Below are 27,040 nucleotides of genomic sequence, written 5' to 3'. Positions count from 1 at the left end.
GGTCTCGAGTCCAAGTGAGTGTAAACCGAGTGCGCCGAGGTAAATTGTGTAATCGAGTGGGTTATGTACGGTCTAATCATGCAACATATAAACATATCACAATTTCACATATATCACGTTATTACTAATGTTCACATAATCACGTTACGTTACACAAAAGTGGGTTCGAAATAAAAGTTGTCACAAGAGCTGTTCCACGCCAGAGACAACAATGACGCTAGTGCAACTTTATTTCCGAATCTTGTTTCCAAAGCTTCTCTTTATGGTTCTAGTTTGGCGTTTTGATAGGGTTTTATTGAGGTTTGCATCACTATTGATCCATCAGATCGCGTGGTCCGGTTAGCTTTATTCACTTGTTGTATGTGTGATCTTAGTTTCACCCTAACATTATAATTCGGATAAATCTATTTGATTCATGGATCAGTAGTTACTGATCAGAATTTTTGTTCATCTTGACCGATGTTCGTAACTGTTTTGGGTATAATATTTCTTAGTTTTTTTTTGTGACCTAAATTTTGTGATATGCATTTGATTGTTTGTTTGATCGTAAATTTCTCTCTAACCATTGGATTTGATCAATCTATGTGATTGTAACTGATATGTCAAACATTTTATGTATAAGAGTAAATTACAAGTTTTGTCCTTTATGTTTGTACCAAATTGCAGGCGGTGTCCTTTACCTTTAAATTTGACGTGTTTTGTCCTTAACGTTTCAAAATCCTGCACGTTATGTCCTTTAGCCCTAACTCAGTCAGATTTTTTTTTGTTAAATATGGTCATGTGTCTTACAAATGAGGGTATTATTGTCATTTTACCTCTTCAAGGACTATTGAGTAAATAACTTATATCAAAGGACTAAATATGTAAAAAGATTAAAGAATAAGACATTAATTAAAAACCCGCACTCTCTCTTCTTCATCTCTACTCTCTCTCTTCTTCATCTCTTCTTTATCTCTCATCTGCACTCTCTCTCTCTCTCTCTCTCTCTCTCTGTTTATGTCTTAATACTAACTAGTTGTAAGACCCGTGTGAATACACGGGTATGTTTAATAACGATCAAAATCAAATACTAAAAAACATATTATAATATATCATTTAAATTCATTGCGTTTAATTACATATCTTTATAAAACAATGTTAAAGACAGTATGTGTTAGGACATAATTTCATCGTTCATACTGAAGTATACTAACTGAGAAATAAATTTAAAAGTTCAATAGTCCACAAACTTTCTCTTGCTAGATGTAAAATAGGTGTGGTTAACTATGTTTTGACTACTGAGGGTATTGAGGATAGACTAGAGATTTGAGTCACTTAACAGAGTTAATGGAAGAATATAACTTAAGTAGCCTGATGAGAAACTTATGTAATTTAACTTGTAAGACATGATAACATTAAGCGTTGTACTCAAATTGTTGACTAAATATGATTATTGTTAAAAGAAAAGCAAATCAACTTAAAAAACCTTCACTCTTCACTTTTTAACATGTATTCAACTCATACACATAACATATAACATTCTGAAAATATCAAGCAAGCAACATACATTTATAGTTGTACCTGGAAAATGTGTCTCCTAGTTTTTATGTTAGAAAATGGAAAACCTTTTTAAGTTGATATCTCAATAATTTAAGCTCCTTTTGATGCTTAGCCAACTTGATTTCGGCCTCTTCGAGACGGGTTTTTGATTCTTTAAAGCCGTTTTCATGGTCTGCCGAATTTAATTCAGCTTCTTCAAGACGGGTTCTTCATTCCTTCAACTCGTTTACACACTCTGCCAAATTGATTTCAGATTCTTGAAGCTACTTTTCTTGATACCTTAGGCTCATTTTGTTGGTCATATAGCTTAGATTCAACCTCTTGAAGCTGCTTTCTTGATGCTTTAAGCTCCTTTTCATAATTAGATAACTTTATTTCAGCATCTTCAAGCGGACTTCTTGATTTTCTTCTTTAAAAATCTAATCAATTTTTTTGCAGTCTTCTCCATTCCTTTATTTAAAGAAATGGGATCCGCTCCAAGCAAAACCGCCATGAAAGAACAATTGCAAAAAAAAAAATGTTAGTTTTTCTAAGTGCAAAAAAAATGTTAGGATTGATTTTCTCAAACGAATAAACATATGAGTTGTGTTTAGGTTCATCTATTCAACTTGCCAACCTGACGTGATCCACACCCCAAAGCCCAAATGATGGATGGATCACCATTTTTTTTAATAAAAAATATGAAACAATACATGAGAAAGGAAATGGCAAGACAAACTCCACACAATATGGCTATAATATTCATTGAAGAATGAATTTGTGAAAGTTAAAAATGAGCACATAATTCTGACCTAATTCCTGGTATAATCTTTACTACCAAATGTAAATATCAATCAAATTCCCATTCGTTCCTTTCACAATCTTGATCAACTTTATTCGTAAATCATTTTTTACGTGAGAGATAGTTATGGCTTCAAACACAATTCTTGATTGCGGATATGGCAAATACACTTCTTTTTCTGTTTACTATTATCTTGTCTGTATCGATTTTAATTATGTCTGGAAACCACCGAAATGTTCTTGACGTTGTGTTTTAAAAGCAAGCAGATTCATACAGTTGTGTTTTAGCATTCAGATTCATACAGTTGTGTTTTAACAGCAAGCAGATTCATACAGTTGTATTTTAGCATTCAGATTCACACAGTTGTGTTTTAACAGCAAGCAGATTCATACAATTGTGTTTTAGCATTCAGATTCATACAGTTGTGTTTTAACAGCAAGCAGATTCATACAGTTGTGTTTTAACAGCAAGCAAATTCATACAGTTGTGTTTTAGCATTCAGATTCATACAGTTGTGTTTTAACAGCAAGCAGATTCATACAGTTGTGTTTTAACATTCAGATTCATACAGTTGTGTTTTAACAGCAAGCAGATTCATACGCTGTGTTTTACCATCCATGCTGGTAATGCTGGAGGATTTCTTGACGCTGTGTTTTAACAACAAGCAGATTAGCAAGCAGATTAATACGATGTGTTTCTTCATGTGTTTCTTCATGAGGGATAGAAGGAAGAGAGAGAAAGGGAGAGAGAGAGAGAGGGAGGGAGAGAGAAAATCACAAGAAGTGTGGGGTGGTTATGGAATGATAATTATTTCCATATTTAAAACAAGCTAAATGACATATCTACCCCTAATTAATTAAATAATCCTATTTTTAAGAAACACATATTACCAAAATGCCACCAAGATGATCTCAACCGTTAAACACACCCATTAGATGGCCCAGATCGCTTCCTAGACTTTCTAGGAAAAACGCATTTTTCGTAGGATCTCCACTCTGTGTGTGTGTGTGTGTGTGTGTGTATATATATATATATATATATAGGGGAAGGTTTAAATGAAAACCACTTTTTATTGTGAAAACTCGAAAACTAATTAAAAAAAGCCAAAAAAACATACAATTTTTTTTTTTGCAAACAAAAATTCGCAGGTTTTTTTATATAAAAAAATTTCAAAAAAAATTTTTTTTTTTTTTGTGTATTGCACATGTGTAATACTACACATGTGTATGTGTACTACACATGTGTATGTGTACTACACATGTGTATTATTACACATGTGCACTACACAAATTTATTTTTTTTTTTTTGAAAAAAAGTTTTTTTATATATAAAAACCAGCGATTTTTATAAAAAAAATTGAAAAAAAAATTTTTTTGTGTGTTTTTTAGGCTTTTTTTAATTAGTTTTCGAGTTTTCACAAAAAAAAGTGGTTTTAATTTGAACCATCCCCTATATATATATATATATATATATATATATATATATATATATATATATATATATATATATATAGAAACAGGATTAGGAGAAAACAACTGGAAGTATGAAAACGGTGAGAACGATTTTCAGCGACAAGATCTTTATGACTTATGGCTAAGATTGATGCCGTAATGTTTTTGTAAATACTGGAAACCTTACAACTACCGGTGGGTAAATTAGGAAGATTCAAACAAAGCTGCACATGCTAATCACATGTCATTTCCCCATCATATTTGAATGTCCATAACTTTTTATACATGATTATTTTTAAAAAAAAATATATACCATAAAATTCAGCGTTTTTTTTATCTTTCTAAGGAGTATACTATTGATATACTTTTCAAAAAAAAAAAAAAAAAAAAGAACTGAGTTTTTTATGGCGTTTTCACCTAGCTTTTATAGTGTTTTTCAGAACTGAGTGTTTTTATGGTGTTTTCAACTAAGATTTTCATAGCGTTTTTTCTAAATTGTGTGCTTTTATGTCGTTTTCAACTTCACGATGTTTTTCCGAAGTGTGTTTTTTATGGCGTTTTCAACTAGATTTTTATGATGTTTTTTTTTAATTAGGTGTTTTATCCCATTTTCAACTTAGTTTTTCATGGCTTTTTCTGAACTGGTTTTTTTATGGCGTTTTAATTTTAACACCTAATTCATATCATTTTTTTAATTTCAAAAGTATAACAATAGTATACTTGTTAGAAAGATAATAAAACACTCAATTTTATGGTGTAATTTAAAAAAAATAATCACGTGTATAAAAGTTTATATAATTTAATTTATTAATGACTAGGCATTTTTTACGTTTATACAGGACACTTAAATCCTTAGAACGATCTATTTTTGTTTCTTTTCTTCAATATTCTTGGATGACTTATTCAAGTCAATTATTTTGGAGGTATGGACACCTAGAAGTCTTTTACGTAGAGGGCTGCATACAAACCACAACCATATTTTTGCAATTAATTGTGTTCATATCTGAAAATATCTAGCTTGAAAATACTAAATAGCCTTTTCTTAATTATCTATTTCCAAAACATGGGTTTAACAATTTCTTTTGGTGATGTAGGACACTTTATTGAGAGATGGGATTACTTAAAAATCTGTTGCGAGTAATAAACACTGAGAGATGGGTTTAATAATCTGACAGTTTTTGTATATAAAAATGTTAAGTAAATTTCATTAATAAAAATCTTTGATTTTTTTTGTTTTTCTGGAACATAGGAAAATTATATAATATAGAACTAACAAGTAGCTAAAAAACCAAATAAATACAAGAGACCGCCAATTAGCCATTGTTGAAATACTTCACGTTATCGTTATTACACCATTGATTCCAATCTTAGACTTAGAAAAGAGCTTTTGCCCGATTTTTGATCCATAATAACAAGTATTTTTTTATCTCTTCAACGACCTTAGCAGGGTGTGTGTATTATAATTAGTGAAAGCCTTTCGATTTTATATGATACCACACATTTTTTCCAACTCCAACTTTCCAATAAAAACCACACGTTTTTTCCAAATCCAACTTTCCAATAATGTATGATTTTCAAGAATGTGGGCGCGGACTTTTTGTCCTTGAATAGAAGTATAAATATAACAAAATTCTTGGCACAACACACACCATCCAATAACAATGGAACTTCTTATAATTGTGGCTACTCTTCTCTTATCTTACATACTTATCTCGGTTTTGGGATTCGGCAAACCGAAGAACTTACCTCCAGGCCCAACACGGCTGCCGATCATAGGAAACCTCCACTTGCTCGGAGACCTACCACACCAGTCCCTAGCCAAACTAGCCAAAATCCATGGCCCTATAATGTCTTTAAAACTCGGTCAGAACACCACAGTCGTCATATCCTCCTCCACTGCCGCGATAGAAGTACTCAAAAAGCAAGACCTTGCTTTCGCCAACCGTTATGTCCCTGACGCGGTGACTGCCTATAACCATGACCAACACTCCCTCTCATTTCTCCATGTCTGCACAGAGTGGCGCACCCTCAGAAGGATCGTTACTTCCAATATCTTCTCCAACAATTCCCTTGAAGCCAAACAACACTTGAGGAACCAGAAAGTTGAAGAACTAGTAGCATACTGTCGGAAAGCTAGTCTTTCAAATGAAAATGTGGACATCGGTCGTGCTGCATTCAGAACCTCATTGAATCTTTTATCCAACACCATTTTCTCCAAGGATCTGACAGACCCGTATGAGGATTCTGGTAAAGAGTTTAAGGAGGTGATTACCAGCGTTATGGAGGACTCTGGAAAGACAAATCTTGTTGACGTTTTTCCGGTGTTGAAGAAGTTTGATCCACAAGGGCTCAGGAGAAGAATGACTCGTCATTTTTCAAAGGTTCTTGGGATATTTGACCAGTTAATCGAAGAAAGACAGCAAACGGGTAGCTTCGAGCAAGGTGATGTATTGGACGTGTGTTTGAAAATGATGCAGGATAACCCAAATGAGTTCAATCACACAAACATAAAGAGTTTGTTTTTGGTGAGTAAATTGTTCATTATCTGATATTTCCACTACTATTGATGATTAGTTTCTTTTTTTGTAGTTATTTTTTTTTAGAAGTTACACCTATTTCTCGATATTTTTCTCTAATGTTTCAATTTTAACATATAATTTTATTTGATGATCTAGGATTTGTTTGTTGCTGGCACTGATACAACTTCAATTACAGTAGAATGGGCAATGGCAGAATTACTACGCAACCCACACATCATGACTAAAGCCAAAGAGGAGCTTGAAAAGGTTATTGGTAAAGGTAGCATCGTAAAAGAGGATGATGTATCGAGGCTACCCTACTTATCGTGCATTGTGAAAGAAGTTTTACGACTGCACCCACCAGCCCCGTTACTTCTTCCTCGAAAAGTTATTAAAGAGGTACAACTCAGTGGATACAGCATCCCAGCGGGCACACAGGTGTTTGTGAATGCATGGGCCATAGGTAGAGACCCAACCGTATGGGATGACTCACTAGAGTTCAAGCCACAAAGATTTTTGGAGTCTGGGGTTGATGTCCGAGGTCAGGATTTCGATCTAATCCCGTTTGGTGCTGGACGAAGAATATGCCCCGGTGTGCCACTTGCAACCCGGATGGTCCCTATCATGTTGGGCTCATTACTCAATAATTTTGACTGGGAAATTGACACAGAAATTAAACATGATGCTTTGGACATGACTGAGAAACATGGAACCACTATATCGAAGGCCAAACCTCTGTGTGTTGTTCCGATACCACTGAATTAGCATCAATTCAGCTTGTTGGATATAACTCTAGCTAAAGTCCAGCCAACTTTGTATCGGAATGTATGGCACATGAATGACGTAGTTTGTTAATTGAATTATGATTAGACGAATAAGGAGAGTCGTTGGTCATGGTGTTGTCTGGGTTCACAGCTAAACACTAGGAATATTTGTTCAATGTTTGTCTTTTTATTTCTTTTCTTTGTAAGCTTTTATTGATCAATAAAGTAATCATTTCAAAACTCTGCATTGTTTTTTGTTTGTGATTATAAGTTCTAAACACCAACTTGTGGTATATGAGCTTAGGTTCTATCCTATTGTGAATAGTGAAGATCATTGCAATTCAAGAAAATGTGGAAAAGTCGCAAGCTTCCACAATTAATCAAGTCATGCTAATGTACAACGATGAAGGCTATATATGAACACCGATTGAAGACTATTCTTATGTTTCAAGAAGGCTCTCACTATCTGCACACCAAGTCAGGCTATCTGCACAATTAGGGTTTGCATACGCTGCGTATTGACCAATACGCAGCGTATAAGGTTACCTCAATACGCTGCGTAGAGGCCTATACGCAGCGTATGTAAGAGGTAGGTACACGACCAGACAGTCAAACCTAGTACCATGTCAAATCAGTCTGACATAGGGTGCGTAGTGATCAATACGCAGCGTATGTCAGACAGATTTGACACTGATACGATGTTGTCCAGGCACGTGAATAAAGTAATACGGTGAGTAGAGAGCAATACGCTGCGTATTGAAGTGTCACATGAAAGTCTATTTATCCATCCATTCATATCTGTTACCCATCGAATTCAATTCAATATCCCCTGCTTTCTTTTTCATCTTCTTCTTCAGTAAACAATTGTTAGTTTTTTGTTCAATCTTGTTAAAATGTCATCATTTTGGAACGATAATTATTTCGGTAATCGCTATTCTAACGACACATGGGGAGCAAATGCTGCCAATGAGGAGGAGGAGGTTGTGTCTGGAGTCCCTGTTGATCAAAAAACACAGTTGCCAGATTTGAACAAGACTCTCACTCCACCTGTTGATGAACCAAATTATCCGGCGCATCAAGTGTATCCAGATTACCGATACGGGTATGAATCTCCGTACGCGCCACAAAGTGGATACGGTGCTGAGAATGCACCTGTTGATGAACCATATTACCCGACGCAGCAATCGTATCTGGGTTATGGGGTATACGGGGATGAAGGTGGATACGGAAGTTACAGTGGATACGGTGGTGAAGGTGGATACGGGGGTGAAGGTGGTTACAGTGGATACGGGGGTGAAGGTGGTTACAGTGGATACGGGGGTGAAGGTGGATACAGTGGATACGATAGATATGGGGGTGAAGGTGGTTACAGTGGATACGGGGGTGAAGGTGGATACAGTGGATACGATAGATCTGGGGGTGAAGGTGGATACGATGGATACGGAGGCTACGGTGGATACGAAGAACATGGTGGATATGGTTATCAGCCCCGTAACACATCACTTTATGAACCATCTACCCCGGGCAATCCGTTTCAAATAAATGAGGTATCACATTAAAATAATTATTATTATTATTGTTAAAAATATTATATTTATAAGTATAATTATTATTATTATTGTTAAAAATATTATAATTATAATTATTATTATTATTATTGTTATTATTGTTAAAATACTATAATTATAATTATAATTATAATTGTTATTATTATTATTACTGTTAAAAAGTATATTTCAATTTAATTATTTAACTTGAATATCACTGATTTAAAATAATTATTATGGCCTTGGAATCATTTTAAATAAATAAAATGAATTAAAGTGGTTTAAATAACAATAAATAAGTTTATATAAATGGTCCTTGAAGTTTCGAAAATTGACACAAATGGTCCCTGAAGTTTCGAAAATTGACACAAATGGTCCCTGAAGTTTCGAAAATTGACACAAATGGTCCCTGAAGTTTCAAAAATTGACACAAACGGTCCCTGAACTGTTCAGTTAAGTATGCTAATGGAGTTAGTGTTTAAAGAGGAAATCTTTATATGAAACTTAACCTGGTTAAACCATTCAGTTAAAATAGTTTCAATAATGACCATATTAGTCCCTGAAGTAGGAGTTTCAATTATTATTATTATTATTATTATTATTATTATTATTATTATTATTATTATTATTATTATTATTATTATTATTATTATTATTATTAGAGTTATTATTATTATTATTAGAGTTATTATTATTATTAACGTAACTTTTTTTTTAGCGTTTCATGTCTCTAACTGATTTGAAGAATTGGGTACAAGAAACGGGAAAGGAGTATGGTTACGTAATTGTTACCCGCCGATCAAAAAATATTGGCGGTACTACTGGGATGGTATGGCTTGTGTGCGACCGTAGTGGTGAGCACCGTAGTAAAGCAACAGTTAGGAAAGCTGGTAGCAAAAAAATCGGTTGCCCATTTTCATTACTCGCCATCCGGGACGTGACGAATGACACGTGGGAGTTAAAAGTGGACTGTGCGAACCATAACCACGAACCTACGACGAGTCTGTTGGGCCACGCTTTTGTGCGAAGATTTACTAAAGCCGAATACAAGCTAGTGGAGCAGCTAACTGCTCAAAACATGGAGCCACGTATCATATTTCAAACCCTAAGAAAGCAGTTCCCCGACAGCCTGCACGTTCAGAAAGACGTGCAAAATGCGGTACAAAAAATTAGAGCGACAATAATGGACGGAAAGAATCCTATTCAGGCACTGGAAAGCCTGCTGCATGACCACCGATTCATTTACGACACCCGACAGGATCCCAAAACAGATGTCGTAACAGAGATTTTCTTTGTTCATCCTTATTCAATCACTATGTTGATCGACGCGACCTACAAAACAAACCTCTACAACATGCCATTTGTCCAGGTTGTGGGTATGACGTCGACTGGGAAGTCTTTTTGTATCGCACAAGCCGTTATTTGTAAAGAACGAAGGGGTAACTACGTGTGGGTGCTTGAGCGGATCAAGTCAATATTGCATGAATGTATGATGCCACGTGTGATAGTCACGGATAGGGAGCTTGCCCTAATTAACGCGTGTTCTAAAGTATTCCCGAACGCAACCAGGCTTCTATGCCACTTTCACATCCAACAAAATATAGCTAGACAGTGCAAGAAAGGGTTCGATAAAGAAGATTGGGGGAAATTTATGTCGTACTGGCGGAGATTGTGCGAATCTTCATCAGAGCCCATGTACAAGTACAACTTGGAGAAAATGTATAACCGACTCGTGGTTGCCAACCGAGAAAGTAAGTGTTCCTTCAACAAACGACTCACCCAATCTATTATATTTTACACACGCTTTTACATTTCATTATTTTATTTTTGCATGTGTCTATGATTACGTCTACGAAAACTGGCTCAAAGACTATACAGAAATGTTCGTTTATGCGTGGACCGATAAGTGTCGCAACTTTGGTCAGCGCACCACCAACAGAGTTGAGAGCCAGCACGCAAATTTAAAAAGATACATTACGCACGGGAGTTCATTGGAGCGAATAGCAAGATGCGTCATTGATATAGTTGAAACTCAGTACGATGAAATACAAAAAGTTTCACTGAGAGCATCGAAAAAACGATGAACCACCACAGACACCGAATGTTGGACAACCTACGTGGAAAGGTTTCCCATGAAGCACTTGATTTGCTGGCAAAAGAGCTACTGAGGAAGATGGAGGTGTTGCGGAAACTTAACGCATCATGTGGTTGCCATATGTGGCTTAGCAATGGATTGCCGTGTGCTTGTAGGCTGGAAAACTACAAATGTACACGTAAAAAATATTAAAACTACAAACCTTTTGTTATTTTGTACGATTTAGCTGTTTCTCACACCGTATTAACTTAACTGTGCAAGGCGTATGATACAACTCGACGACATAGATGTATTCTGGCGTAAGCTTGACTTGCTCCCGTGTAAACTGGTAGACGAGGAGGTCGATGTTGTAGCAGAGCTAAATAATGTGCGGCAACATTTAGAGCGCAGTCCCCCGTTCAGCAAAAGAGTTTGCTTTCAAAGATAAAAGCGGTCTTCAACCCGAAATCGTCAACCAAGAAACCACCGATCGTCCAGCAAAATACTCGCGGTCGGCCTACATCAAAGAAAGTACAAGAAAGGCTAGATGAAGCTGCGAGGTTAGACGAAGCTGCGAGACACAGCTCCTATGGCGAGGACAACAACGTATATACCGCTTCCCCCAAACATAGGTACGATTTACCCCGACACAGCTCATACGTACCGTCAGAGGGCTCTCGTGGAACTGGTTCGGTTATAAAGTCTGAAAAAACCTAAAGTGCAACGAAACAGTTCAACGAGTTATAAAAAGAACGAGACGCGGGATGATAAGGGTTTTCCATTAATGAAGGGGGACGAGCACTTGTTAAGCATTGAGAGGTTTAAGGATCAAATTCCCTCAGAGTTTCACTCTTACATATCGCGTATACAAGATGTGACCCCAGACGGTCATTGTGGGTACAGGTCTGTGGCTGTCGGGTTAGGTTTTACGGAACACGCATGGCCCAATATTCGAAGAGATTTACTACTGGAGATTGACCATAACGAGGCGCGTTGGAAGCATGTATTCGAAACATATAACAAAGGAGACTTTAAATGAATACGTAAGAGCATCGAATGGCATTCATTGAAAGCGTGCGGTCCAAGTCACTGGATGGAAATGCCCCAGGTAGGGCTTCTCATAGCGCAAAGGTATAATATTGTCCTCCACGTGCTAAGCATCGAATGGAGCACTACCATCTTCCCATTAACGGATGCCCCACTAGATCCACGACCTCAAGCGATAACGCTCGTACATGTTGACAGGGGACACTTCATACATGCTAAGTTGGAATGAGACTACCCCATGCCTTTAGCGACCCCGTTGTGGTTGACACATCGATCAATAGCTGCGGAACGGTGGGAAGAAATGTATAGACCGCGGTTACAGCACTACTACGAGTTAATCAATCCTAAAGCAGACAAAGACAGGGAACCGAGTATAAATGAAATCGAAGATTAACCGGAAACTTGTATTTTTGTAAATTGTAGAATTTTTTTAATTTATAAAGTTTGTATCATTTTTAATTTTTATAATTCATAACTTTTGTATTATTTATCAAAGGAAAACACAAAAAAAATAAAAAAAATGAACTTTATATAGGTTGCGTAGGGATCCCTACGCAGCGTATGTGGTGCAAAGGACAAAAAAGCCCCTGTTTTTGGCTTCGTAAAATGAGCATTGTTATACGCCGCGTATGGATCCATACGCAGCGTATGTAAAAGGCGGACGATTTCCCCCCAAACCAAAATTTCAAAACCTATATATGTTAAATTACTATTTTGCCCTTGTGTTTGGGGCAATACAAAAAAGGTCATTTTACAACCTTTGTATACGCTGCGTATGGAGGTCTAGGCAGCGTCTATACATTTCAGGAGAATAATAGTAATAATAATAATAATAATAATAATAACAACAACAATAATAATAATAATAATAATAATAATAATAATAATACGCAGCGTAGAGATCCATACACAGCTTATATAGGGATGGTAAATGACCTTTTTACCCTTATTGTCAGCCTCGTATTGCCCCAAATAGAAGGGTAAAATGGTAAACTTATTATTCTTATACGCTCCGTAGGGCTCTCAACGTTGCGTAGAGGTACTGATTTAAATCAGGGAAATACCTACACAGCTCTGTTCTTCCCCAAATCTCAATACGCACAAAGAAGAGAGGCGACTGACAAAATCGACCGTATACGACATGAATTCGAAGTATAAAACAGGTAATTGCTCAACCTATTTAAGTAATTATGATTTTTTTTGTATTTTATCCGTAAATTAGATGTTTTTTTAGGTAAGTTAGGGTTTGGTTAGTGATTGAACTTTCGTAAATTAGGGTTTGGTTAAGCTTTGATTAGTGTTGATTTGTTTGACTTGTTAAGGTTTAGCCACTGAACTCATTTGATGAAGTTTTGATTTGTTTGACTTGTTAGGGTTTAGCCACTGTCCTGTGAACTCTCTAAACTGTTTACTTGAAGTTTTGATTTCAACTGACTATATTTGTTTTTATGTTTTAGTAGTTAATGATTCATTCAACCTTGATTTTTCGTTTTTAGGTATATTATACATGTTAATGTGAGCTCATTTGATGAGTTGATAAGATACGTGTAAATGTATATAAAAACTTTTGTCATTACGACATGAAAGAACCCGTTCACAGGACGGGTATACTACTAGTTACTCTGGTTAGGTTAGTCTTTAATGGGTTAAAAGAACCCGTTCACATGACGGGTATACTACTAGTTACTCCAATGTCACCAGCCGGAATATTGTTAGCCATTGCACTTGCAAGCCGTTGCCATTGAGCTTGCAAGCCGTTGGCATTGTCTGTAATAGAGCCCCCCTACATAAATTATATATAGTATATATCCATTTATTAAAATGATATAATATAGAAATTGGACCAGATCTCGCAGCCGTTTGTGAAATGCAGCCGCAAACGGGTGTTTAAACGGCTGCAAACGCAGCCGCAAACGGCTGCGAAACCGCAGAAAACTATTTTATATTAAAATACAGTAAACACTCGTTGGTTTATCTAATAATTTTTTTGGTTTTTAGGACGAGAAAGATGGATGCTGAAATGGAAATAGAAGAAATTAATCCGAAGCAGCCGCAAAAGCAGAAGCGTCCACCGGCGGATCCTTTCCTAAATCACCCGAATTTGGAGTTTCCTCCGGAGTCCGACACTGCTCTTCGTTGCGACAAGCTTCGGAAGATGCACGTCGGTGCCCATTTTCGGTTTCTTGGAAAACCCTCCGGGAGCTCGGGGCGGAAGATTGGGCGCGGGAGTTTGTTCCCCGTGATTCACCATGGGATCGACTGTTTGAGCTAGCGTTTACGCCAAGCTACAGGGAGATACTGATCGAGTTCCTGTCGTCGTTCGAGTTTCATCCTCGTCGGCCAAATGAGGCTGTGGACCCCGCGCAACCGGCCAAGGTTTCGTTTCGCATGGCTGGCCAGGCGCGTTCTATGTCACTTGCAGACTTTGCGGTGCATAACGGTTTGTATACGGAGGCTGAGATCGCTACGGATCTATATAGGACGATACGTTTAACACAAATTTTGTATTGTTATTATTATTATTTTAATATATAAAATTTAAGATTTAATATTAATTTAACGTTTAATAAACATTCGTGTAAACAGGGGTTGGTAATTGTTGATAAATCCACGCTTTAGGGTTTTGGGCTCTGATCGCGGACATCGGTCAGTGCGACCACCACCAATCCAAGGGGAGGGTTACGACGATTAAGGATCCGCTTCACAGGTACGTTAGTTATTATTATTTTAATAATAGTTATTATTATTTAAATAGAAAATATATTTTTTTAAACCTAAATTGTTTTTTTTTTTTTTTTTCTAAACAGAAAACTGCTTTTTTTTAAACAGAATTTTTTTTAACAGATTTTTTTTAAACAAAATATGTTTTTTAATAGATTTTTTTTGACGATCTTAGTTTTGACGCTCGTAACGCGCGTACGGTCCTAACGAGCGTCGAAACTAAGTTCGGCGTTAAAATTTTTTTTATTATTTAGTCGAAGTCGAACCGTAAGGCGCGTAGGTCTCTAACGAGCGTCGAAACTGAGATCGTCGTTAAAATATAAAACTTCGATCTTAGTTTCGACGCTCGTTAGGGACCTACGCGCCTTACGGTTCGACTTCGACTAAATAATAAAAAAAATATATATATTTTAACGACGAACTTAGTTTCGACGCTCGTTAGGCCCGTGCGCGCCTTACGGACGACGCCGACTAAATAATATAAAAATATTATTTAGTCGACGTCGTCCGTAAGGCGCGTACGCGCCTAACGAGCGTCGAAACTAACTTCGTCGTTAAAATATATATTTTTTTTATTATTTAGTCGAAGTCGAACCGTAAGGCGCGTAGGTCCCTAACGAGCATCGAAACTAAGTTCGTCGTTTTATATTTTAACGACGAACTTATTTCGACGCTCTTTAGGGACCTACGCGACTTACGGTTCGACTTCGACTAAATAATAAAAAAATATAATTTAACGACGATAAAGAAATGTTTTGACGCTCGTAAGGCGCGTACGGGCCTAACGAGCGTCGAAACTAAGTTCGTCGTTAAAATATATATTTTTTTTTATTATTTAGTCGAAGTCGAACCGTAAGGCGCGTAGGTCTCTAACTAGCGTCGAAACTTCGATCGTCGTTAAAGTATAACTTCGATCTTAGTTTCGACGCTCGTTAGGGACCTACGCGCCTTACGGTTCGACTTCGACTAAATAATAAAAAAAAATATATATTTTAATGACGAACTTAGTTTCGACGCTCGTACGGCGCCATACGCGCCTTACGGACGACGTCGACGAAATAATAAACAAATATTATTTAGTCGACGTCGTCCGTAAGACGCGTACGGGCCTAACGCGCGACGTCGTCCGTAAGGCGCGTACGGGCCTAACGAGCGTCGAAACTAAGTTCGTCGTTAAAATATTTTTTTTGTTATTTAGTCGAAGTCGAACCGTAAGGCGCGTAGGTCCCTAACGAGCGTCGAAACAAAGTTCGTCGTTTGATACTTTAACGACGAACTTAGTTTCGACGCTCGTTAGGCCTGTACGCGCCTTACGAACGACGTAGACTAAATAATAAAAAAAATATAATTTAACGACGATCTTAGTTTTGACGCTCGTAAGGCGCGTACGGGCCTAACGAGCGTCGAAACTAAGTTCGTCGTTAAAATATATATATTTTTTTATTATTTAGTCGAAGGCGAACCGTAAGGCGCGTAGGTCCTTAACAAGCGTCGACAGAAAACTGTTTTTTTTAATAGATTTTTTTTAAACTTAAATTGGTTTTTTTAACAGAAAACTGCTTTTTTAAACAGATTTTTTTAACAGAATTTTTTTAAACAGATTTATTTTTTTAAACAGAATTTTTTTAATTATTTTGTCAAAGTCGAACCGTAAGGCGCGTAGGTCCCTAACGAGCGTCGAAACTAAGTTCGTCGTTTTATATTTTAACGACGAACTTATTTCGACGCTCGTTAGGGACCTACGCGACTTACGGTTCAACATGGACTAAATAATAAAAAAAATATAATTTAACGACGATAAAGAAATGTTTTGACGCTCGTAAGGCGCGTACGGGCCTAACGAGCGTCGAAACTAAGTTCGTCGTTAAACTATATATTTTTTTATTATTTAGTCGAAGTTGAACCGTAAGGCGCGTAGGTCTCTAACGAGCGTCGAAACTGAGATCGTCGTTAAAATATAAAACTTCGATCTTAGTTTCGACGCTCGTTAGGGACCTACGCGCCTTACGGTTCGACTTCGACTAAATAATAAAAAAAAGATATATATTTTAACGACGAACTTAGTTTTGACGCTCGTTAGGCCCGTACGCGCGTTACGGACGATGTCGACTAAATAATAAAAAAAAGAGTAAATTACGTTTTTGGCCCTTGTGATTATATCAGTTTTACTATATTAGCCCAAAATAAGAATTTTTAACATACGTGCCCCTATGGTCTCTATAACTAACTATTTTGACCTCTAAGTCTAACTTAACCCCAAACCCTGGTTAAGTGTGTATGAAATGACGACATTACCCTTTAACTAAAAAACAAAAATACCTATAAACTGGGACCCACCTTTTATCTTCTTCCCCACTTCACTTTTTCTCTTTCTCTTTCTCTCTCCCTCCAGAAAACCCTACATCTACCTGCAACCATACCTCCTCTCTCCCTTCCTTCCTTGAGATTTGAAGTGAACAACAACACCACGCCGGCCAACGTCGCCATCTTCCGACGGATATGAGGAAAACAAGAAACACCACGCCGGTCCATTTCTACTCCGCCACCACCTGGTAACACAACCAACACCCCGGTCCATTTCCACTCTGCCACTATCGATGAAGATAAAAAGAGGTAATTGTGCATTGATGCATTTGGAGGTTCAATTTGCTGGACAATTTCATCTTTATCAACAGCTTGATGTGTTAAAACTTAAAACTATTCATAAATTTGCTATATAAATATTGCCCAAATGAGACTCTTTTCTTCTGTTCCAAATTTAGTGTCAATTTCATTTTTTTTCTTTAGAATCAGTGACCATTACTTGTAAGTTTTGATTTATAAATTAATTTAATTTTTTGTTTGTGTTGTGTGCACATAAATAGGAAACACACAAACCTGCACACTTGAGTACCAATTGGTTGCAAGTTCAAGTTCCTTCGAAAACAAAAAGAACACACTTGACTTATTGACTTATATAAACTCAAGCAAGCTATACAATATGCAAGTTCTAATCATTATTCACTCAAAACTTACAACACAATACAAGATCAAAGTGCTCATCCAAACATAACATAGCGAGTTGCAGTGTGCTTATATTTCATGATTATGCAGGCAATGCAAAACTCTGTTGACACCAACTAGGAGGATCCACCACAGTGCACGCATCATTCTTCTCAAATTCAGCAAGTTGCATCGACAACACTGATTATAATTCGCAAGCACGCATCATTGCTGGACAATTTCACCGGAGATTGGTGTTGAAGGTTGTAGAAGATGATAGGGTATTAAATTGTATTTAATTTAATAGGTGTTAGTAAAGAGAGGGAGGGGAAATTACCAATTTACCCATCATGTGCATCTCATGTGACTAATAATTAACCAGGGTTTGTGGTTGAGTTAGACTTAGGGGCCAAAATAGTTAGTTATAGAGACCATGAGGGCACATATGTTAAAAATTCTTATTTTGGGCTAATATAGTAAAACTGATATAACCATAGGGGCCAAAAACGTAATTTACTCTAAAAAAAATATTATTTAACGACGATCTTAGTCGATGCCGTCTGATTATTATTTACTGACCGGTTTCCTTTTGTGCAGGTATTTGCACAAAATGATTTCCACTTCAATCACTGCTCGAAACAAAAGCCGGAAGTGGTGCACCAGTGATGATTTATTTTTCTTATATTGCCTCTTATACAAGTGGCCGTGCGCTCTCGCCTACGGGTTGGCGCAATACTTCGCCTCCGCGCATCATCGACAGGAGCGCTGACAGTTTTTCTTGCGGCGCCTACGTGACTAGGATAGCCCTTTCGCTGGGCTATCATCCGGAGACTGACCGCGACAATGTAGGCCCGCCGGCACAGCCGAAGCGGATGGGGAAGAACGTTATATTCGGAATGCACGTTACCAAAGACTTCCCAGACGGGAAGCGGTTTAAGAAGCAGGACGACACGCAATATCAGCTTAAACAGCTGCCGGCAGAGTTCCCTCCGTATTATCCCCCGCACGATCCGGAGCCGCCGGAGCCGTATGAGCCGGCCGTCGTCATTCCGCAGCCACCACCGCCGCGTGGACCACCAGGGGCGCCTCAGTTCCCATGCCATGTTTGGCCCGGTCCTGACCCATCACATCAGCGGCAGCATCGGTTAGCTGAAAGGAACAATTATCTGTTGGAGTGGGTGGCTGCGGCGCTGCAGCAGCAGCGACAACATGACGGGTTACCTCCACTACCCTTCATTACGGATGCGGAATGAGATCAGCATCAGCAGCAGCAGGAGCAGCAGCAGCAGGAGCAGCATCAGTAGTATTTTATCATTTTGTTATGTATGCACAAACTTTTATTGTATATATCAAACTCTTGTATATTCTGAAAGGTTATATATATATATATATATATATATATATATATATATATATATTGTGGTGTACATATAAAATTCTGGCAAGTTATATAACATGTTCTGTTGTATAGATAAAGTTCTTGAAGTTTATATATAACAGGTTATTTAACATATTCTATGTGCAAATAAAATTCAGAAGGTTATATACGCTGCGTATTGACCTATACGCAGCGTATAAGCTAACTAGTGTATATAAGGATTAAGTTTCATATTCTAACAGCTCCGAGACGGAGGATAAACTGGTTAAGGCGTTGCGGTTCTAAACGATAGGTCACGAGTTCGATCCATGCAAAGGGCCGGTTCTTTAAAGAAGACCCCCTTTTTTACAGATTTTAGATATATTTACACTTTGGTCCCTGAAGTTTCAATTTTTACACAAATGGTCCCTGAAGTTTCGAAAATTGACATAAACGGTCCCTGAAGTTTCATAAATTTACAAAAATGGTCCCTGATGTTTTCAGGATTTACAAAAATGGTCCCTGAAGTTTCGAAAAATTGACAAAAATGGTCCCTGTACTGTTCAGTTAAGTATGCTAACTAAGTCAGTGTTTAAAGAAGAAATCTTTATATGAAAGTTAACCTGGCTAAAACATTCAGTTAAAATAGTTTCAATAATGACCATATTAGTCCCTGAAGTATGAGTTTCATAAAATGACCAAATATTAACGTAACTTTTTTTTAGCGTTTCATGTCTCTAACTTATTTGAAGAATTTGATACAAGAAACGGAAAAGAATTATGGTTACGTAATTGTTACCCGCTACGCAGCGTATATAAAACAGCTGCAAATTTGGGGTCATTTTGGTAGGTTTGAAGTGTCAAATTTTTGCCAGGTTTGTATACGCTGCGTATAGGTCAATACGCAGCGTATACAAACCTGGCAAAAATTTGACACTTCAAACCTACCAAAATGACCCCCAATAAGCAGGTGTTTTATATAAGCTGCGTATTGACCAATACGCAGCGTATATGAACCTTGTTTTCTGTGCAATGATTGGTTATCAGGCACTGAGATCTATGGTCTATCTACGCTGCGTATTGGTCAATACGCAGCACCAATACGCAGCGTAGATAAACCCTAATTTTGCTAGGGTTTGGTGTGCCAATAGGCACACTCTTCAAGAACTATGGGGCTAGTTGACATCGTTATGTAATCTATAAAATTTGTGATACATATTATGTGTGCAGATATCTGTATATGATGGGAAATGTAAGAAACTAGAATAGAATAGAATGGTTGGATTTACATCATACGAATTATGGACAAACTAGATTACCACCAAACCTTTACACTTGATTATTTAATCCACCTAGTCATTCTTGTCTTTCTTCTCTGCTTTGGTTGGCCTAGACTAATGGGATGCCGAAAAGGGATGGTGTTGTTTGACTAAAAGGTGATGTAGATAATTATAAATTAAAAAAATAACATACTTTTATGTGTGTAGTATACCGTAAGATACTAAAAAAATGGAGCTCTCCTTTTTTTTTTTTTTTTTTTTTGAATCTGTCCAGAATTTTAACACCTAAAATTCTTTATCAAGTAAACTCTGGAGAGGCTTGAATAAGGAACAAACTAACCTAATTATTGGTGCTAGTTTGTTAGTTGTTCTTGAAGTCGTCTGGTGAGTATTCAACACACTTGGAAGCTTTCACACCCCGGCCAAGGAGGCTGGACGGAAAAACGGATTGATACCAAACATTAAGCAATGTTACCATACAACGGAAGCAATTGTTTAACATTGTCTTGAGTGTACGATGTACCAGACACATTCTTGTCGAGGGTTGGTTATAGGCTCATGATGCCATATCCGTCATTGTCTTAGCTAGGCATTGATTTAATCACTCACAAATTTCATTGGCTATGCGGATATTTTCCAAAATTCATTTCAAGAAACGATTTTCAACAATACTTTAAATATGTGAACTAATCACATAATATTGACTGACTTTTAACATCTTTTTCGGTGTCTAATTAAAGACGGAGTGTCCCAATTTTAAATTTGCGTTTATATTAGGATACCAAGCTTTTGAAATATTTTCCTTCTTAGCCTAAAAGTGTAGGCTTGTTTTTTAATCCAAAAGATTTGAGATTGTAAAACGATTTGTAAAAACTCCGGTTTCAATGTCATGAATGTCATCCAAGTGTTTGCTTAATCATATGTTCCGCAAACATTTTTAGTTGCATCCCCATGATTTCCGCCTTGGCGTGGTGGAACACTATGTTCGAAGTGTTTCATGGGTTACCTCTTGGTGGTCATTTGGGCGTCGCAACAACCACACGTCGTAGTGCTTCACATTTTCTTTGGTCCAATCTAAAAGATGATGTTATGACATTTATCACGAATTCCACAACATGCCAAACTACTAAGTATGCATTAATGCATAGGACTTACGAACTTCTTCCCCTACCAATTCTAGCTGAACCATGGGATGACTTGTCCTTAGATTTCACCACTTGTCGCCTCAACGAAAGAACAACCAGATGGGCTATTGAAGATAATTTGTTGAAATTTTCTCATTTCTTGGCCTTACCGACTCATTATAAACCAAAAGTTTATGTCTGCATTATTCATAAGGGACATCTATAGGTTGCACAAATTGCCAAAGTCTATTGTATATTTTTTTGACTCTGTTGTATACACAACTTGGCACTAAACTTTGCCATTCGAATGCTTATCACCCACAGACCGATGGGTAAATGAAAGTGGAAATTCCTTCTTTCAAATAATATTTATGAAAACCCTCTTTCATTATAAACCAACTTCTTGACAACGCTATTTGCATTTTGTGAAATTTTTTTTACAATAGCAGTCATCATACAAATATGACTCCCTTCAAGGTAGTTTATGGCCGAGAACACATTGCAATACACGATTACAGACCATGTGACATTAACATGATTTAATTATTTCGCTTATTGAAAATCAAAGAATATTTGGCTTTATCAAAACAACTTTGGGTCTTACATAAAAACGTATATTCATGGTTGGTGAACTTGTTTATTTGAAGCTACATAACTACTGGCATGGAGTGAAAATTAAAACCTTGCCATGCGATATTTTGGACCTTCTAAAACTTTGGACAAGACTGGTTCGGTGGCCTATAGGTTGGATTTGCCCACGTAGGCCAAAATACACTTATGCTTCCCTTTAAATAACGCAAAACTAAAGTTCAGTCGGAGGAATTTCCATCACATCAGAAATCATAACCTCTACGTGTTATTAATGAGTGTGAGACCATTTACAAGACAGTAAGAATGTTGTGGGACTCCGTGAAGTTCTAATTAAATGGGCAGGCTGAGATATTTCTGACACTTCTTAGGAAACTCTTAATTATATTCACACAACTTACCTGTGATTTGATGTCAACTTCTAGGCCAAAGTCAATTTTCAAGAGGCAACATAGATATGATATTAGGCCGAAAGGCAGACCAGGCCATCGTACTAGCTGATCGGCCCAGGAGGGAAACTCGCCTGGTATCCGATAATAAGCAACAATTTACCTACATTTGTGAAACTATTTTCACTACTTTGTTTCCTAAACAACAGGGGCGGACCTACCCTATGGGGTGGGTGGGCAGCCGCACCCCTTGAAAAAAAATCAGTGGTATTTTCCGTAAAAAATCCCGATTGCACCCCTTGGAAAATTACGACCGTGCGCACCCCTTGGAAATTTTCATCCGCACCCTTTAGAAAAAAATGTTAGGAATTTATATAAAAAAAATTGTGAACAAGGATTGAAACCCGATCCAATTATGTAAACAAGTTAGCCCACTAACCCCTTTAATAAAACTTGAATTCATTACATCAAGCCTAATACGTTAATATCAATTCAAGCTCAACCCAAATACAACTTTAATTAAACAAAATCAGTCCAGCCTTACAAAAAAAAACCCAATCGACTAAAAAAAACCCAATCGACTGTCAGCTTTGTGCGACTCCCTCCCTCCCTCTACCTCACCTCACTGCCAGCGACCTGCGATACCTCCACCCCAGACAGCGACTGCAACATTCCGGCGAAGAAATAGCTTAATTCCGGCCAGGAACTGGTACATGTTTTGTTTTTTGTTATTTTAATGTTTATGTGATTTTGTTCAAGACTCATGATATAATAGGATGAGTTAAAAAGTTTGAACTTATATGTGTGTTGAGTTAATTTGGGGTTGTTCTAGTCTGTATAGGATGGGATGTTGTGTCTTAATCTCTTATTGATTATATGATTTAGTATAGGGTTTGAAAAGTTGAACTTCAAAACTTGAAAAATAAGGAATATTGATGGTTGAACCCTCAAAGATTTTAGTTTGATGTTTTTTTTGTTTTACATGACCTGACCCGACCGGACCCGAACTGAATTTTTTATTTATATATCTAGGCAGCCTAAATTTTTTAAAATATTCTACACCTCCATGGAAAAATTTCTAAGTGCGCCACGCCACTGCTAAACAACATGATCCTAATTGTTTCTACATTTTAAGATTTGTTTCTTAATTCCCAAGTTATTTGTTTGATTAAATACTTTTGAGGATTAATTATGAGAAAATTGGCCCAAGTTTGTGCTTCTATTTTCCATCTCCTCTCTTTTTAATCTAACCTCTCAAAGGCAAGGCAAGCAAGCCCTGCTCTAACATAAGTCAAATTAAGCTTTTGCTTTAAGCCTCACATTTTGAAAGGCTCCCAATTTTAATTAATGAGCTAATATTATCTATTTTCATAGGTAAATATATACATGATGATATAATATATATTTCTAGAAAGAGATGAGAAGAAAATTCTAAAATAGAAGGAATAAGACAAATTTACAATTCTATGTTTTTTTTTTTTTTTTCGGGAAGAAAGATTAGAGAAGATGGAGATGATGAACATTGAGAAACTCAAGATATGTGAATATTAAAAATTTAGTTTTTTAATCTTAAAAAAGAACCATGTTTGTGTGATGTATAATGTAGTATGAAACGGAAGTCAAATAATATATTAAACTATATATGTGTATGTATACGTATATATGATATAAAATACCATATCATTTTTATATGTTATTCAAATAGAAGGGTGTTATTGGATACACTTTAAATTTTGTTCAACCTCAAAGGGCCGATAAAAATGCCTCAATTTTATTGTTTGCTTTAGGCCTCTAAAAACATTGAGGCGGCCCTGCTCAAGAGACTATCAAAATCCCACCAGAATACGACAAGATTTCAAGCTTTAACATTTCTATAATCTGTAACATCGGTTTATCTCAAACATGATATTCAGTTGCACACGTCATTTGATTTATTGAAACAATAAATTTCATTCTCTATACTAGTGTCGAACAAAAGGCTTTTTGGGTTGGAAGGGCAAAAATGGGTTGGGTAAAAAATGCATCCTGAAAATCATCAGTTTTCTTTTCATTTAAAGATGATTTTTTTCCTTTCCAAAGATTTGTCCATATAGCTCATAAGACCATGTGTAGTGGTAATGTGTTATAATGCTTTCACCATAGGGCATTATCCGACACATGACGTCCTAATCACCGATGGGGCATTATAGCAAAAGTGGCGTAGTGGGACATTATGCCAATAACCCCCATTCAATCATTTCACAATTATTTTTTTTAATTTAAAACATAAAAAACTTCATTAATTCAAAAAAAATTACATTACTTGAAATAAAAATAAAAAAAAACTGAAAAATAAAACAGAAAATAAAAAAAAACCGAAAAAATTAAAATAAAGTTAAAAAAAATAACATGATCTAGAGTCCATATTTTTCTCTATTTTTTTGGCGACACATTTGCGCAAAGATCAACGCATCGCCTTGTAGGTGGTCGATAGGTTTGGACAAAAACTCAATGTCCTTTTCCATTTGCCTCGCCTCTTGCATCTCGTTAAATTTTTTGGTTTCGGCCACTCGTTCCTTCATAATCTCATAACGTTGGTGGCCGAGGTCGCGAATGTTTTGGAGACGACGGTTCATCTCCTCGAAATCTTCCTTTAACTCGAGATCGGAAGACGACTCGACCGTTTTTTTCCCGGTTCCCTTTCTTCTACCGGTGGGTCGGACCAACTCTTCTTGAATTCCCTCGTCAACGTCCACCGCCTCATTTAAATCAACATTGCGGGCATCCGATGTCGAAGTTGACGGGTCAACGGAGGATGATGTTTTTGACCTTTTAGCCCGACGTCTACTACTAGACGTCATTGGATTAACTATCGCCCACTTTGGACTTTTTCGTAGTTGCTCTCAACACTTATAGTACGTGAAAGGGCATTTTGTCCTCTCGAACTCCTCCAAAGTCCGCGTTAAAACCCCGACGTCACTTTCTCCGCTCGGGCGATTATCGTAGTTACGTTGGTAGACTTCTTGGAACGCATGACACTTGTTGTTGATGTCGGTCCATTTGCTAGAAATGGAATCTTTGTCTCGATGTTCGCCTTGACCCCACGTGCTAAAGAAGAGTGCACGAACCCTATCCCAAAAAACCGGGCCCATTTGAAAGTTTGCTACAAATTAAAAAAAATTATAAGTTGTATGTTAAAAAATAAAGTAACAAAATAAGTAAAATAATATATATATAAAATGGTTACCGGTATCTTCGTCCTCCGAAATGTCGAGCCACGCCCGAGTCAACGTGAATTCCTCTTCCTTCGTCCATTTAATGATATTTTTTGTACGCCGTGGTGCGTCTTTTTCCTTCTTCTTATGCGACCTTTTGCCGCGTTTCGATGTTTCTTGCACCGGTTCGGGTTGCGTCTCCGGCACGACTTCGACATCGGGTTCGGATTCGGGTTGTGACGGTTGAGACCCGCCGGCTTGACCATAGCCGAAAGTGGGAGGCACAAACGGAGTGGCGCCACTCAAGTAAGCCGCGTACGTTAAAAAGCTCGGGTCCATGTCTTGAAGGTTATACGGGTTTTGCGGTTGAGTTGTGTTCGGGTTCGTGGGTCTTGCGGGGACACCAAAAGGGGGTCGAAATGGATGCATGATTGTATAAAAATGTAGGAGAAAGTGAGTGTTTTTTTATAAAAAAAATACAAGAAAGTAGGAGAAAGTGATTGTTGTTGTATAAAAAATATGATAAATGGGTGGATATATATAGTGGGGTAATTTATTAAATTAAAAAATAAATAAATAACTTTTGACCGTTTGCCAACGGTCCTTTTTCTCGATCCTCGCAAAATTACAGCGTTATAATAAAAACGCCAAAGTGATTTTTTTGAAAAAAACGCCCGGTCACGCCCCCTGTAATGATGACCGGGGCGTTTTGCAGCTTTTTTTTCGAAAAAATTTAAAAAAAAACGCCCCACTGCGGGCGGTCTAATAAAAGACTAAAAAATAAAAAACTTTACATATACAAAAAGAAAAATTAACATAAACAAATTAATATAAATATAAACGAACATATTAATATAAACAATCAAAACTTGAAATCTGGAAGTTAGTTTTCTTTTCTCTGGTTCCATTCAATCTTGTTGGCCAAATTCAACTATAAAGTGCTCATAGTTCAACAAAGACGTTCCCAAATTCAACTATAACGACTTTGGTACAGGTTTTTTTGGGTCAATGCAGGAAACCACATGAATTTTGGCAATTAACTCTATTTTTATCTTAATTGTGAGGTTCATTGGGGAATACTAAAAAAGTGGGGAACAGTGGGGAACCGACTCAAACGAACTCCGATTGGACTCATTCCAGCGGCGTTGGAACCGGCTCGTCGAACCCTAACTAGAATCTCTTAACACTAAACCCTAAATCATAACCCCTAAACCCTAAATATATTAGGGTTTGATTTTAGGGTTTAGGGTTTAGGGTTTAGCTTTAGGGTTTAGCTTTAGGTTTAGCCTTTAGGGTTTAGCCTTTAGGGTTTAGCTTTTAGGGTTTATATTTTAGATTTTACGGTTTAGCTTAGGTTTTAACCTTATTTTTTAACTTTAGGGTTTAGAGTTTAGGAGTTAGGATTTAGGGTTTTGGGTTAAGAGATCTTAGTTAGGGTTCGACGAGCCGGTTCCAACGCCGCTGGAATAAGTCCAAACGGAGTTCGTTTGAGTCAGTTCCCCGCTGTTACCCACTTTGTTAGTATTCCCCAATGAAACTTCTCCTTTATCTGAATACTGCATTTCCAAACCATAGGTTTAACAATTCCTCTTTCTGAAGTACATTCTAAGACAGTTTTATGTGACATGAAATTACTTACAAGTCTATTTTGAAAGTTATAACACAATCAACGCTGCTGACAAT

The 27,040-nt window shown here is 37.1% G+C and overlaps 2 protein-coding genes across 2 annotated transcripts; one reads left to right on the top strand and one right to left on the bottom strand.

Annotated features, from left to right (window-relative positions):
- The first annotated feature begins 5,415 nt into the window (after window positions 1-5,415).
- LOC110910992 (7-ethoxycoumarin O-deethylase) lies at window positions 5,416-7,294 on the top strand. The gene is made up of 2 exons (XM_022155558.2): window positions 5,416-6,296; window positions 6,447-7,294. The coding sequence occupies exons 1-2, from the start codon at window positions 5,433-5,435 to the stop codon at window positions 7,053-7,055; spliced, it is 1,473 nt and encodes a 490-aa protein (XP_022011250.1). The 5' UTR covers window positions 5,416-5,432; the 3' UTR covers window positions 7,056-7,294.
- Window positions 7,295-25,045: 17,751 nt separating this feature from the next.
- Window positions 25,046-25,823, bottom strand: LOC118487431 (glutathione S-transferase T3-like). The gene is made up of 2 exons (XM_035984271.1): window positions 25,390-25,823; window positions 25,046-25,305 (listed from the first exon to the last, which is right to left on the bottom strand). The coding sequence occupies exons 1-2, from the start codon at window positions 25,784-25,786 to the stop codon at window positions 25,046-25,048; spliced, it is 657 nt and encodes a 218-aa protein (XP_035840164.1). The 5' UTR covers window positions 25,787-25,823.
- Between the last annotated feature and the right edge of the window lie 1,217 nt (window positions 25,824-27,040).

This window comes from Helianthus annuus, chromosome 15 (assembly GCF_002127325.2).
Source record: "Helianthus annuus cultivar XRQ/B chromosome 15, HanXRQr2.0-SUNRISE, whole genome shotgun sequence".
NCBI classification, from domain to species: Eukaryota; Viridiplantae; Streptophyta; class Magnoliopsida; order Asterales; family Asteraceae; genus Helianthus; species Helianthus annuus.
Note: the sequence above shows the minus strand (reverse complement) of the source record. Positions and strands in the feature narration are given on the sequence as shown.

Coding starts and splice junctions, on each gene's coding strand:
- LOC110910992 (XM_022155558.2), top strand. CDS start 5,433: ATGGAACTTCTTATAATTGTGGCTACTCTTCTCTTATCTTACATACTT. Junction 6,297..6,446: donor ACATAAAGAGTTTGTTTTTG/GTGAGTAAATTG, acceptor TTGATGATCTAG/GATTTGTTTGTTGCTGGCAC.
- LOC118487431 (XM_035984271.1), bottom strand. CDS start 25,786: ATGCATCCATTTCGACCCCCTTTTGGTGTCCCCGCAAGACCCACGAAC. Junction 25,306..25,389: donor TTCGGAGGACGAAGATACCG/GTAACCATTTTA, acceptor TTTAATTTGTAG/CAAACTTTCAAATGGGCCCG.